General features: G+C 41.5%; 1 protein-coding gene across 3 annotated transcripts in view; it reads right to left on the bottom strand.

The window, feature by feature from the left end:
• The window catches only part of LOC108704431 (cAMP-specific 3',5'-cyclic phosphodiesterase 4D), a 298109-nt gene that overhangs the window by 118783 nt on the left and 163431 nt on the right, over positions 1–15895 (bottom strand). For all 3 annotated transcript variants that reach the window (XM_041580563.1, XM_018240989.2, XM_041580564.1), the window contains exon 2: positions 4140–4331. In XM_041580563.1, coding sequence (XP_041436497.1) covers positions 4140–4331 — 192 coding nt within the window. The remainder of the gene's footprint in view (positions 1–4139; positions 4332–15895) is intronic.

Genomic DNA, 15895 nt, shown 5'->3' with positions numbered 1-15895 from the left:
TAGTAGCTAAACTCATAATTAAATTATCTATTTTCAGATTTAGGATCATGGAAGAATGGCATTTGTCTTAAATAAATATCCAAAAGAAGATCTGTTGAAAGACGGGAATGTCAGTCCCCACAGAAAATGCCACCTTTCCCAGTCCTGGGCTCTTGGATCTGGCCAATTGCCATACACGTGTCGGCGCAGGATACTGAGGGGTCCGTTTACTAAAGTGCGGTAAATCTGACTTTAAGTTTCCGCATGTTATCGCAGAGAATATTTTTCCGCCAGAATATTCGCAGCGACTATGTTTACTAAACAGCGATGTGCTCAGAAGTCATTGTTATCACTTGCGGTAACTACGTTAAGGAACCAGCTTACGTTAGCGGTAATTTTAGCGAGTTGCGAATTTTCTGGCGACAAATTACGTTTTTGTGAATATTTATGCTATAAAATAGTCAAACATGTCTGCATCATATAAACCCTTCTGCCAATAGAATCATATGAACAAGAAATGATACCAGTCAATCTCTTTGCTTCATAGAAATGCACAGTTTAATGTCGCCAATCACAATGAAACCAAAAAAGCGTAGAGGCTGACGAATCCTTGGACTGTGATGCCGCTGCCAATAATACACCTCTGAGCTGAAACTGCTGCTTTTGCAGCAGATTCAAGCAGAAGCCAAATCATCCTGTCAGCAATAGCTACAGATCTGTCCCCTGTCAGCAAAGAATGATGGGTAAAAAAAAAAAAGTAATAAGGGAAATTTCCTGCCCCTTGAGAATTTTTTGGCGAATACCCACTACATAGGTGGCGGTAAAATGATGCGAATATTCTTGTGTAAATTTAGTCTTTTGCACATTTCACTGTTTAGTAATCCAGGCGTTAATGTGTACGGAGCGTTATTTTCAGTGAATGCGATAACTGGCGAAAACATATTTTTGCGCAAGAAAATTCGCAAATTTATATTTACCGCAGGTAAGTAAACTGGCGAAAATATATTTGGCGACAAATTTGTCTATATTTTGTGCGAATATTTTTATCACGCTTTAGTAAATGGACCCCTGAGATTTCTATGTACAGCCGTATTCCCTAAGGGTTGCTATTGCTCATTAAGTAATGACAGTGCTGTCTAAAGGAAATACACCTTGTGATTAGGGATGCACTGAATCCACTATTTTGGATTCGGCCGAACCCTTCGCGAAAGATTTGGCAGAATACCGAACCGAATCGGAATCCTAATTTGCATATGCAAATTATGGGTGGGAAGGGAAAAACATTTTTTGCTTCCTTGTTTTTTGACAAAATATCACGTGATTTCCCTCTCCACCCCTAATTTGCGTATGCAAATTCGGATTCGGTTCGGCCAGGCAGAAGGATTCGGCCAAATCCTGCTGAAAAAGGCTGAATCCTGGCCAAATCCCGAACCGGATCCTGGATTCAGGGCATCCCTACTTATGAGAGAACAGGGGGAAATATTAAAGATTCAGAAATATGTTTTTTCCTTTAGAAAGTTGCTGCATTTTAATAAAGAGAGGTGAAGAAGCAGTGATCCTGTACCTACACATCAGGATAGGTTGATACACTAAATATACCTGTACTATGATACCAGTACTGTAATGGAGTATCTGCCAACAATATTATAATAGGTGGCTCAGAGCAAATTCCCATTCTGTATTCATGCCAACTAATTAACACTGAAAAAAATCCATGTCATATAGGAACATGCAATGCTGCACTTATAGTTAGTCATCACTTACTAAAGCATTCATAATGCAAAGGTAAACTTTGCTCAAGACTAGTAACATTGAAGCAGTCAAACATTATTTTGCCCTTTTTAAACAATTACTAATTACCCAGTATTGACTTTATTGGCAGCCTATTGGCCTGTGCATGGGAAAAAAAAAAAAAAACAATAGATACCTGCTGGGTTACTCAGCAAGTCCAGTTGTTTTTAGATTTACCTGTACTAGATATCCCATGACCTGGATCAGGGGTGTCCAAACTTTTGGCTCGCAGGGCCACATTGGAAAAAGAAGAATTGCCTGGGGCCACATTTGAAATACACAAACACGTTTGATTTGTAAAAGTAAAGGAAATACACAGAAAAGAACTACAATGCCAGTTGGATAACCAGATGGAGCTTTACACTGGAATATGGGACACCTGGATATTAAATAGACTTATTATTATGTTATTATTGCTAACTGGGCAATGGGCGGGGTCCCCCCTCCTCATATATCCTTTGCGACATGACGTTTCCTTGGGAACCAAATTGGGCCTCATTCATATGCATCCTGGGCCGCATTTGGCCCTCGGGCCGCAGTTTGGACACCCCTGACCTGGATGAATGAAAATATTCAGTCGTGGAGTATAAAATGCTAACAGTAAGTAAGTCTGCAGCAGGTTGTGGATATATATTGGTGATGGATCTTTATGTTCACTTGGCTGGCCAGTTCAGGCACATATTTATTACGTGTTCTGCATTGCCAGTCAGAGCTCATTTGTTACTAATCTGTCAAATTCCATCACATGCTTCTAAACTAGAAATGACAATCTCACAAGCACCACAGCAGCTGAGAACTGGCCACTGAGGATGATGGGATTTGTTGTCCAACAAGACAGTTTGTTCAGATCTAATTCTAATAAAATGATGTGTTGCCTGTGCACATTTAATCACTTCTTTTGAGAATATGAACTATAAGGATCCCTACACCCGCTCATTTGCAGCCTAAATATAATTATATACCTGGTTAGATTCCCATGATGTGCTGGTTCATGGCACTGATCACACATTCCAGCCAATGTTATCAGGGAATGAGCAGGAGGAACCACTTATTGTATTAATAGTAATGGTGACACATTCTGAAGCTCTTATCTATTCCAGCACATGTTCCTCCTGGACTGATTACTAGGAAGGCTGTTTTTTTTATTAACCCCCACGATTGCATTTATGAACTCCAAAATTAGGACAATCGTAGATTGCAAAATTTAGTTTGTTTTGTCCCCAATGCTGGCAGTATGAGCTCAAGTTTGTATCCACCACTAGGCAAAACAACTAATAATAATAATAATAATAATAATAATAATAAACAAACATACTAATATATATTTTCTGCAGTACTTTACAATTTATGCAAATAAATTGTATGTAGGCAATAATGTAGGCAAAAGTTGTCAGCAACTTTTCAATTGGTCTTTTTTTTAATATATATATATTTTTAATTATTTTCTTTTGTCTTCTAAATCTTTCCAGCTTTCCAGAGTCACTGACCCTGGCAGCCAAAAAACTTTTTTATTGATATTTTTTATTACTTATCTTTCTATTCAGTCCCTCTCCTTCAGGGGTATAACTACAGAGGAAGAAAACCCTGGGGATGAAGGTGGGTCCAACAGGTATAGGGGGCCCTATCAGGGTCGGACTGGGCCAGCCTGGTGGGCCAGGCTCTCTTGGGCCCCGCTGGCCCAGACCCGCTACCTACACCATGGCTCTCCCTAAGGCAGCAGGGCCCTTGGCCCCTAGTCCAACACTGTGCCCCATGAGGCAAATTCAATATATATACAGGTATTAATAAAACAAGACAACCTCTGAATATGTTGGGGACCATATAATTAATTTGCTATGGGGCTTAGTAACATCTAGTTATGCCATTGCTATCCGCTCACATTCCTATCTCCCATTCAAACCACTGCCTGGTTGCTAGGGTAATTTGGACCCTAGCAATCAGATGGTTGTTAAAATTCCAAACTGGAGTGCAGCTGAACAAAAAGCAAAGTAATTTAAAAACTACAAATAAAAAAAAATGACCAATAGCAAATTGTCTCAGAATAGTACTCTCTGCAACATACTAAAATGTAATCTAAAGATGAACAAACCCCTTTAATAGGCATTCTCTAACACACCCTCTATTTGCCCAGTATTCACTCACTTGATACAAAAAATATTAAGGGGTCATTAAAGAAGGCCCTGGTGCACCAAAGGTTTTGCTTAACTCTGCAACTTGCAGCACATTAAGTCTGCCTAGAATGGAATATAAATAATATAATTGGTCTGAGAAATGGATGGATCCAATATTTGGCCTCAGTGGATCCTGAAACTTTGGCTTTGCATCATAAATGTGAGCAAGAAAGGTGTTCAATGAGATTAGATACTTACATATCACTAGCAATGGAGGAGTTCCTGGACATGGACTTTGGAGACAGTTCATAGTCACTGTCTGACCTGTACAAGAAGGATTCCCTTCGCTGACTGTGGACAAAGTTGGCTTGAAGAATCAGCCCTGATCCCGGGCTTGTCATGGGATCCAGGGGACTCCGTCCCGATGTGGTGCCATTGTCCACATCGAAGCTGAAAAAAGAGAAAGAGAAATAAACACAAGGGTGGCAGTAGCTGTGTCCATGTGATAGGATTAATAATGTATAACACATAGTCATATAATTCACCGCTCTGCAGTTTCAGAGGAGTTTTGGTGACATTTCTATGCATTTCAATGGAGCATGTAAACAAGGATTTGGGTGAAAATCACTGACAGTGGGTGACCAGGTCTGTTGCTGCAGTTGACCAAGTGAGAGGGGGGTTAAATTATGTTGTGAAAAATCTGTTGGATAAAGATTGTCGGGTTAATTGACATGTCTGCACCTGTGCCATTTAGCACTTATGTTTGTAAGAAGCCCTTATAATAGTGTACTGCATGGGTCCAATCGGGCAGACCTGTGCCTGACCTGGTCCCACAAACCTGCAAGCCGACCAGCACCCGCCACCCAGACTCACTGACTGACCCAGCTGGCAAACAGCTTGCTTCCCCTCCGACCCGGTCACTTTTAACCGGACATGTTGTCACCTTTTACCCAGAAGTGATGTCACTTTTTACCTGGAACTGATGTCTAGGGATGGGCGAATTTTTTCGCCTTGTTTCGCCGCAGAAATGACGCCCATAGACTTGTATGGCATCATGCGTCAAAAAGACGCATGGCAACATTTTTTTGACGCCCATAGACTTTAATGGGAGTCAGCAACATTTTGCCGGCGGCTAATTTTGGGTGAAACAAAACGGGTCAAATTCGCCCATCCCTAGTGATGTCACTTTTTACACAGACATGGTGTCACTTTTTACCTGAAAGTGATGTCCCTTTTACCCGGAAGTGATGTCACTTTTTACCCAGAAGTGGTGTCACTTTTAACCGGAATTGCCATTGCACGGGACCCTACTCTGCCTGGTAAGGAAAGAAATCTTACCACAAAACCAGGAGAGGGTATGAGGGACTAGTCCTGCAACATAGCCGGGTACCCAGGACAGGTACCAGTGGGTAACCGACCCGGTACAGGACTCTACCTTATAAATCATTACAGTGGTGTGAACACTATTATATAACAATACAAGTTAGTACAGGTATGGGACCCGTTATCAAGAATGCTTAGAAATATAGATCAGTGGAGGGCACTCTGTTTTAATAATCAAAACCCAAAAGTGCCCCCATAAAAGGCAGTGGGGCTTATTGACCAGGGTATCTGTAGTGTTTATAATATTCTACACACCAGAATCCCCTTGTATAAAGGCTTATTGGCGAAATGTTGGGGTAATTCACATTCTATGGCCAGTGTATCCCCTTCCTTTTGCATATCTGCTTTTGACCACATTGTGGTAGTATGTATTAACACTTTATTTCTGATGGAATTGCTATGTATTCTGTCTGTTGTTAAAAGGATTTCTTTTTGGTGATCAAACATTATTTTTTATAAATATCACTGCCATACCACTTTGTCTGTGTTTTTATTGTGCAAGCCCTTTATAGGACAAGAATGCTCGGGACCTGGGGTTTTTCAGATAAGGCATCTTTCTGCAATGTGGATCTCCATACCTAAAGCCTAATTAAAAATAATTTAAACATTAATTAAATCCAATAGGAATGCCTCCAATAAGGGTGGCTTAGATCGAATCAAGTTCAAGGTACTGTTTTATTATTACAGGGAAAAAAGAAATCATTTATAAAAATGTAAGTTATTTGATTGTAATAGAGTCTTATGGGAGATGGCATTCCAGGATGGCTTGCTGGATAATGGGTTTCCAGATAACAGAATGGCATATACCTGTACCTTCTCAGTTCATTAAGAGCATTACTGCGAACTGCCTGTAGGGGGCATTACTCATGCTAGCATATGAACACATCATTCAATTAATGACTCTCCAAATGGGACAAAGTAAATCCTGTCGACGATACTCATTCATCTTACTACTATTCCAAAACTGGAAATACCACTGACACTTGCACAATGCTAGACAAAGCCAGACTTGTTTCTTGCCGCATGCATATTTAAATATATACAGAAAGCCAAGGTGTGAGACTGTTTCCTCTGAGGAAAGGCAGAGACTTCCAAACAGGGCCCGGCTGCATTTGCAGGTGAACATGGGAGCACAATATAAAAATTAAATATTCTCCCAATTCAGTGAATAATGAAATAAATTGCAGAGTCAATTTACTGAGCTATTGGTCATGCATTATACACAGCTTTAAAGGGGAACTAGAAGCATCTTTTGTTGTGCATAGGGCAGCATTATCATTTCCAAACCACAAATGGTGTCCAGCCATCATATACTCCGTCCCATAAAGCCAACAGATGTTTTTTATACCCCTACCCAGTCTAGTTTGTGTAGCCATCATCTTGCTGAAATGTAGAACATATTTTCTGTAAGACCATGAAACCCCAGAACCAGTAAATAATAAATCATACTGTGAGTTATAACAACATTATGGCCACTCTCATTTTGTAAGGGATGTTCTGATTCATAAAGCATGTGTTTCTTGTTATTCCTTCTATGTGTATTTTCAGTAAATTTACAGCAGATTTGGGTTTTCCATCCAAAAAAAGAACTATTTTTTTATGGGGGGGGGGGCGCTACTAATGCATGGGTTTCCATTAGAAAGCCTCCCAAAATGTCATTAATCTCTTAATAAACTGCAAATTTAGATTCAATGTTATTGTAGCATTCCTCAAATAGAAACCTAATATTTTGTTGAACTGAGGGGTCACTACAACCAAACCAACACATGTGGGTAACAGAAATGTACGTGACCAATCCCTGCTGTGTAGTTCAGTCCTAATACAGGAGAAATATGTTATCAGACTTGTTTCTAAATTTGTGCTGTTCTTGGCAGTCAAAGAGCCTAGTATCAGGTTTTACATTACACTCACTTGGGAATATAACTGTGATAAAAAAAAAAGACAATGGAAGACGTTGGCCTCAAGTTCATTTTACACTTCTATCAGTGTAACTATATTTACATGCAGTACCAACATATGGGGCGACCGTAAATTTTGAAACATAGAATACCTTTTGTATGATTTACATTTTGTTACTTTTGTGGTCACAAAATACAATTTACAATTAAAGAATGTATTTAATCCCAACAAAAAAACATTTTTTAAGGTGTTGATTTACAGTGACTAAAGAAGAGAATATGGGGTGGGTGTGGCACCTGGGAGGAGACCAATGACATCACTGCACATGCGCACAAAGCGCTGCTGATGTCACAAAACGCCCTCCCCACACCACAGGTCCTCCCCCCACCACACAGTAGGGTTCCCACATGTTAATAAAAAATAAAAAGATATTGGTGGTCAGGGCCCCCCATAAAAAGACATGTGTGGCTAGGACCCCACACAAGAAAAAAAAATTGGTGGCCAAAATTGGTGGCCAGGCCCCCCCCCACACACACATTATGAGAAAATTAGTGGCCAGGGCCCGTTAAACGTCCATGCCTTCCCGAAGTCAGCAGCTTTCAGAAAGATGGGGGGCCTGACTAATCAAGTGTGGCGTGGCCGGGCCCCCCTTACCCTTGGGGGACCCTACAACTCTCCCCCCTGTCCCCCCCTGATGGCTGCCCTGCAAATATTGTATTGCCTCTATTGGGTCTGAAATGAACACAAGGTTTAATAACAACAAGTCAGGTGTTGGCAGGTGACCAGCAAACGCTGCCTGAAGAAAGATTGCACAAGGTCTAGTAACCCATAGTAGCCAATGTGACTATAAGAACATCTTATATGTTTATTTAGATATCATTTATGGTTGGTGACATTGTATTTTGTGTAGGGATGCACTGAATCCAGGATTCGGTTCCGGATTAGGCCTTTTTAAGCAGGATTCAGCCGAATCCTTGTGCCTGGCTGAAATGAATCCGAATCCTAATTCGCATATGAATATTAAGGGCGGGTAGGGAAATCACGTGACTCTTTGTCACAAAAAAAGATTTTTTTCCACTTTTTTCTTTCCTAGCCCTAATTTGCATATGCAAATTAGGATTCGGATTTGGTTCGGTATTCAGCCAAATCTTTCACTAAGGATTTGGGGATTTGGCTGAATCCCAAATAGTGGATTCAGTGCATCCATAATTTTGTGCATCAAAACACACACCAATATTAACCCTAGACAGAGTTGGACTGGGGATCTGGACCCAGGGCCGGCCTTAGGCCAATTGGACCAATTGGGCCCAATTGGGCCCCGCACCTCTGGGGGGCCCCGCACCACAGGGCAGCACAGCACAGATAATATTTCCCTCAGCACATGATGCTGCCTGGCCTGCCCCCAACTTTGAGAGTCCAGCCCATCCCCAAATCCATAGGTCTAGCCTGCCCCCAACTCTCATAGGCCCAGCTTTCCTCCAACCTTGATAGGCCCTGCCTGCCCCCAATCCAACCAAGCCTGCTCCCAAGCTGAATCGGCCCAGCCCCAAACTAATTGGCCCAGTCCACTCTCCTATTTCCTCCCTCTCTCTCTTACCCTGTGTGCCCCTATTATGTTACCTTGTCTGCCCCTTTCCTTTCTATTTTGTGCCTGTATGCCCTTATTTTCCTAAATACTTGGTGTGTCAGTAGCCAGCAACACTTTGTCTAGGGGCCCCGCCAACATGGTCCCAATTGGGCCCCACATTTGATAGGACCAGCCCTGTCTGGACCCACAGCATTGAGGCCCCCTCTGATCCCCTGATGCTTTTTACCGATATCAGTCGCCTTGTCTCCCACTGTCCACTCACCAATATTGCTGCGTGTATGGTCACCTTAACTGTAAAAACCTAATTTCTGATTGGTTGCTCTGGGCAACAATCACAGTAATACTTCCATCCCCTTATACAGCATAATAAATAGGCCCCATATTGTATAAATTGTAAGATATTTTTAGGGTCACAGACATTGTTGGATTAGGGATTTTGGCCCAACAAGTGGCTGCTTCAGGTCCCCCCGCCCCCCCCCAGGTGCAATCCCCTCCAATGGCGCAAGCACATGTCAGCCCAGTCCGACCCTGGTCACAAAAAGCTGATTCCACAAGTTTATTGAGGTCCCCTTAGAAAATTCCTTAGAAAACACTTGACTTACGTATGACTCGATGTCAGCCCCAACACCCACCTACTCCCCAAAAAATATTCAGACAATCGTTATGGGTGAAAAGGCTGCAGGTTGTTTTTATTGCTTAAGCTATAGCTAAAATATCTCCCAAACAAACCTCATTATTATCACCAAATTGAGTAACCTGTTAACATGCATAAAAAAACCATTAGCCACTAAAGGCTGCATATATCAAAATTAATAACATGTTGATGAGTGTAAACTATTAGCCACTGAAGGCTGCATATAACATTTCACAATAACTTGTAATAACTTACAGTATTCCTGTTAACCAACCATTTTCTCCAGCCTAAGGCTAAGTCTCGATCATTTCGTTCCATGCCTGCTGTGCCTAAGCCTAGCCCCAGGTCAAGCTCCCCTTAGCACTACAACGCCCTTTCGGCTACCCATTAGGGGAGCCCCACTAAGCCTGAGCTGCGACTTATCTCCCAACCCTCCTTGTCGGGCGGGCAGAGGGAAACACTCTTCCTCCTGCTGTTCCCAAGGTAAGACTGGCTTCCCCTTCTTACTCCTCTATTTATGGCCTAAGCCCAACCCATTGCATGATAATTACAAGTAATTAAAGCACACAAAAAGTAGGCCGATGTAGTATGAAAATAACACATACCACCACTAAATTACTGCCCAGACAACTAAATACTAGAAAAAATGCAGCTGCAGCAACTCTTTGTTGCAAAAAGTGAAAAACTGAATTTGGCAGCCTAATAAATTCAATTCTTTACAAAAAAGAGGTGTTACAGCGGTATTTTTTTCTATGTCTATGTAACCTCTGACAAGGGTTTCCAGACTGCTTTGCACCCAACTCACAAGGTTAGATAAGGTGGTTGAAGCACACACAATATTGATTATTCTAGACCAGGAGTCCCCAACCTTTTCAACCCATCAGCCACATTCAAATGTAACAAGAGTTGGGGAGCAACACAAGCATCAAAAAGTCCCTTGGGGTGCCAAATAATGGCTGTGATTGGCTATTTGGTAGCCCATATGTGGACTGGCAGCCTATAGGAGGCTCTACTTGGTACTATACTTTAGTGTTTATGCAATTAAAACTTGCTTTCAAGCTTGGAATGTCAAAAATAAGCACCTGCTTTGAGGACCCAGAGAGCAACATCCAAGGGGTTGGTGAGCAACATGTTGCTCGCAAGCTACTGGTTGGGGATCACTGTTCTAGACAACTAAATACAGATAGGTAAGTGGCACAAGGGCAATTCAGGTACAAATCTGTTTCCTCTGCTTTAGCAGTTGTCCAGATATCCCACAAATAGCCCCATTATTCAACAATTGCTGAAAGACACACAATGAGATGTTTGTTTGTCTTTGGACGCAGGCATCATTGAGTCACCCAACCATCATGGAGACAGCAATAATTCTTATACAGCTCCTTGGCCATGAGAACTGCAAACTATTCTAAACTGTTTTCCTAACCATAGGCAAATAGACACGTTTAACATAATTTTATGCATGTTCCAGGCACTCATCCCAAATGTAAGGATCCGCTTCAACGTCCTTTCCAGCACAGGCGCAGGCGCGCTCATCGGGGAACCAATGCGCGTCGGCGCGCAGCGTTGGACGCCGGCGATGGTCGCCGACGCGAAGGCGCCGGCCGCCGACGCAAGGGCGTCAGCGACGGACGCCGATGACAGACGCACTGACGTCAGCTGTGCGACACCAGCGTGATGACGCCAGTTTGGCGCCAAATAAGCTCTATTTAATCCTAACCTGCACTGTGACTCCTTGCCTGGTTATTAGGTTATTTGACTGAAACCCTAGCATTGTATTCTACTGATCTTCTGTGTTTGACCTCAGCTTGTTCCCGGATTGTTTATTGCCGCCTGCCCTGATCTTCTTGCCTGACTTCGTTTACGATTCTTCGCTGCCTGCCCCGACCTGTCTGACTTCGCTTCTGCCTGAACCCTCTGTACTTCGCTTTGGTTAGTCTCATTGGCTACTCGTCACTTCACTTCTCCCTGTTCCACTCCAGGTGGGTTAGTGTTGTGCGAGGCGCTTGTGGGTTCGTGTTCTACAAGTTCCTGCTCCTTCTTCGTTGGATCAGACGGTAAGCCTGACACCAATGACACAGTTATAAAGTAGTGTTAGTTATGAAACCAGCCAGTTCGTGTACAATCTCTCTTTGTCTTCGGCTTGCAAAATATTCATTAGTACGTAACTGCTCACTGCTATGGACAGAGAAGGAAAAGTCACTCTTTTTTTCATGCAATAAATGTGACAGTTTGTATGTAATCATCTTGTCATGATCTGGGGTTTCTTTGCTTTGCAAGCATTTAATTAAAGGAAAAGTCTACCCTTCAATAATTCTCAGCACTCATTCTGTCATTCATTTATATTATAGACTGGTTCCTTGCTACCATAATGTTACTCATAGGCTCACAGCCTACGAGTAAGTGCCCCAATAGGCACGAAACGCGTTAGGTTTTTATGTCCTAATAAAATTTTCTAACTTCTTAATTAACTGCGTCTTTATTGTTGGAGGTCCTCACATCTCTTTTGAAATACTGTTTTGGTTATATTAGAACAGAAAACCAATTTAGATCTTTAGAACAATTCTTTGCTTTGATCAGAGGGAAAAACAAAAACACATGATTTGTGCATACAAAGCCCTGTAGTTTTTTTGCCATAGTACTAAAGAAAACATTGCATGTTACTGCATCCTGTGCACATTACAATGATTCCAACAACCCAAATACCATACAGTGAGCAGGGCTAGCCTATGCATTTGTGTTGCTTGCTTTCAATGAACCAGAGGAATTTGGGGCTCCCCATTGTGAGAGCAAATCATGTAACAAAGGATTCTTGCAGGTACCATTCTTTCTGTTTGTCTCTTCCAGTACAGCCTACAGGGCACCCTCAGTCCTTTACAGAAAAATAGCCAACAGTAGTCGTTTCTCTATTTTAAATCTGGCAGTGTAAAAAAAAATTCTGGACCCATCAAAAATTTCCTTTAAAAACTGACCCCATGGAATGATGGGTTGTCCTGAATCAGTACTAAATTGTGCATTGGAATCAAGACGTGCGTGCATGAGAAAGGGAACACTCATACGCAGTAAGTGCAACAGAAGCACCAATTTGGTCTTTAAACAATAAAGGTCTATGTCCAATATGCATCTTCCAACTCGTGTTTGGTTTCATATCATCAGCCAGCCAGATCATGCAGGGAAGTGAAACATTTGCAGAGGGGTGTTAAGATTAATACAGGTATGGTTCATGTTATTCAGAATGCTTAGGACCTGTGGTTTTCTTTATAACGGATATTTCTGTAATTTGGATCTTCATAAAGATCCATGTAAACATTAAACAAACCCAATAAGCTGATTTTGCTTCCAATAAGGATTAATAATATCTTAGTTGGGATCAAGTATAAGCTAATGTTTTATTATAACAGAGAAAAAGGAAATTGTTTTTAAAAATGTGCATTATTTGATTAAAATGGAAGCTATGGGAGATGGCCTTTCCGTTATTCTGAGCTTTCTGGCTAATGGATGCCGTTCCTGTATAACTTTGTGGTTTTCTTCATTATCTGCTTATATTTAGTTTGGTGTATTAGATGTATCCTTCCACCCCCAGCCAAGCTACAGGTGTCTGTGGGTTAAATATCAAATGGTACATGTGCACTCACTACTATCTACTCACTACTATCTACTCATCTACTCACTACTATCTACTCATCTACTCACTACTATCTACTCACTACTATCTACTCACTACTATCTACTCATCTACTCACTACATCTGCCATTTCTATGGGAAGCTATATTAGCTAGCAATCCTGGGATGGACAAGGAGGCCCCTAACATCAAAATGTACATAAAATTAGATGTTCTTCTTTATTTTAAAATGTGCTCACAAAACCTTTCCATGATAGGGTCATGTTGATTGTGCTGTCCACCTGCTGCCAGTACATAGTGTGACACAGATCAAACTTGAGCCCTGCGGCGTAGAATCAACGGCACTTAAAGGGAAACTTAAATACAATCCAGCTAATTAGCATGGGGCTGTCCTCCTTGAATTGCCTCATTCATAAAGACAATTCTATGCATGCTGAGCCTGGCCCTGCGCTCATGACAAGGCAGATCTCACAATACAAACAGTAAAGCGGCAGTAAAAAACAATTTCAGATGTGTATTATTTTAGAAATGTCAGTGTGGTTCTTAAAGCCGCAAACACTTATTGTGACAAACCGGTTTTAACCAAAAGACACAATTGTAAGAACAACAATGGGAGGGCTACAAAAAGCCTACTACGCCTTCATTTTAGTAATTCTTACTTTAGAAAGAAGAAATAAGCTTTGACATCAGTAACACAAGATATGGTGACTTTGGTATGTAAAGGCTGGAATGCCAATGTGATCTATATAGTATATTAGCACACAGTTTCATAAACAGGGTCACAGCCCACACAATAAAGAGAATGATTAGCTACTCAGTACTGCAACTTCTTAAAGGGGAATTCCGGCTTCCAAACCAAAATTTGATAAAGAGGCCCACATCACACAGAAACCCCTAATATATCCATCACAGTTACCTGTTTCTTCAAAAAGTATGAATAAATGCTATTTTCTATCCAGCTGTTTAACAGTTATTCTGTATCATTTGAAATCCTGGCAGGAAAGGAGGGACTAAACACTGATGTTACAAATTGTAACAACTTCTCCACAGCTTACAGACAGCTTGCAGGAACTACATAACTCACAATGCATTGCACTTTGATATTCCATTCCTTACTGAAATCACGTGTGCAGGGAATTGCGGGGTTTGGAGGATGCAGGCTGAGGACAGATGGCTGTTGATACAAAGTAACAGTAGTCAGCCAGCTCAGCAAAGTAGTCAAACAGATCAGCAGGAGAGCAGGGGGCTAGGCGTAGGGAACTGTTCCAAAAAATTTAAAAAAATCACAAAAAGTCTGCATATTTTTTAATTGATGTATATTGCAAATTTGCTTGAAATTATGTTTACTTTTCAAAAGCTTAAGTTATGTTTGTGTGGAGTTCCCCTTTAACCGTGTATTTTATACATTACACCACTTGTGCTTTATTTAGTGTAGCACTGGTATCTCCCTATCAACTGGACCAAGCCAAGTACAGACCTGCAGAGGAAGAGAATAAGCCCATATGGTGCTGTGTGGTAGCTGAGGAGTGTGGTCGTAAAACAAATCAAAGTTAAGAAATCTGTGAATGGTTTATTAGGCATCAAGTCCTTGCCCTTGGGGGCCCCTCAGCTCTAACCCATGTTTTACCTACAACAGAGTAACCACCTTGACTCCTTTAGATAAAACCCTCGAAATCCCGTTCTGACCACTAGAGGACCCCTTTCACCTAGATTTAGAGTTAAGCTGGCCATAGACGCAAAGATCCGATCGTACGAATCAACGTACGATCGGACTTTCCCATCTCCCGAACCTCCACTAACCATTCCGATCAAAGTCTTTACCATTCCTATCAAATAAGAACAGATCACCCAATGTTCTGCCCCTGACAGCAATCGTAAGATACTTATGTCTGACAACACTAGTGACAGTCTCCCACTGAAAATCGTACGATCGGCAATACACGCAGAGATATTATCGGCAGGCGACAGAAATTTTCTAACCTGTCCGATCGACCAAACGACCGATCTCCGACTGACGAAAAATGTCGGGACTCTCCACACACGGTCCGAAAATCGTACGAATCCACGATTCGTACGATCGGATCTTTGCCTCTATGGCCAGCTTAAAACTGCAGCTGAGGAGATCATGGCTGCAGAACTGTCAGATGGAAGGGGACCAAGAGGACAAGCCCATGAAATAGGCTGCTGCCTTGACTCACACACTTCCAATGTCCTTATATGGTACAGAGCCTGCTGGATCTCCCCCTGTTTATACATCATTTGACAGATTGCGTAGGTTTGCCAAGGCTTCTTCCCATTTGTGCATTCCTAGGTACTTGCAATTTCTTGAAATGCAACCAAGTTTCCAAAAAAAAAAAGCCCCAGAGATGAATATTATTATTTTGATTATTTATTGTCAGTGTATATAGTCATACACACACAAAGGTATGGGATCCATTATCCGGAAATCCGTTTTCCAGAAAGCTCCAAATTACAGAAAGACTCCATTATAATCAAATAGTCCAAATTTGTAAAAATTATCTCCCTTTTCACTGTAATGATAAAACAATACATTGTACTTGATCCTAAGATATAATTCATCCTTATTGGAAGCAGAACAAGCCTATTTGGGTTTATTTAATGTTTACATGATTTTCTAGTAGATTCAAGGTAAGAGCCAAATTACAGAGACGTCCATTATCTGGAAAACCCCAGATCCCGAGCATTCTGGATAACAGGTCCCATACAGCAAGTAAAGCTACTGATATGATTATAATATAGAAGTTAGAGAGCGCACACTAAGTACATAATGCATAATTAAAATATAACAATTTGTCAATCAGCATAAAATGAGCGTTAAACAATTAGGGGAAGCCTTGGAAATATCTGTCCATACCAGTCAGCTGCTTT

Source organism: Xenopus laevis, chromosome 1S, assembly GCF_017654675.1.
Source record: "Xenopus laevis strain J_2021 chromosome 1S, Xenopus_laevis_v10.1, whole genome shotgun sequence".
NCBI lineage: Eukaryota > Metazoa > Chordata > Amphibia > Anura > Pipidae > Xenopus > Xenopus laevis.
The sequence above is the reverse complement of the archived record's forward strand: the minus strand, read 5'-3'. Positions and strand labels throughout refer to the sequence as shown.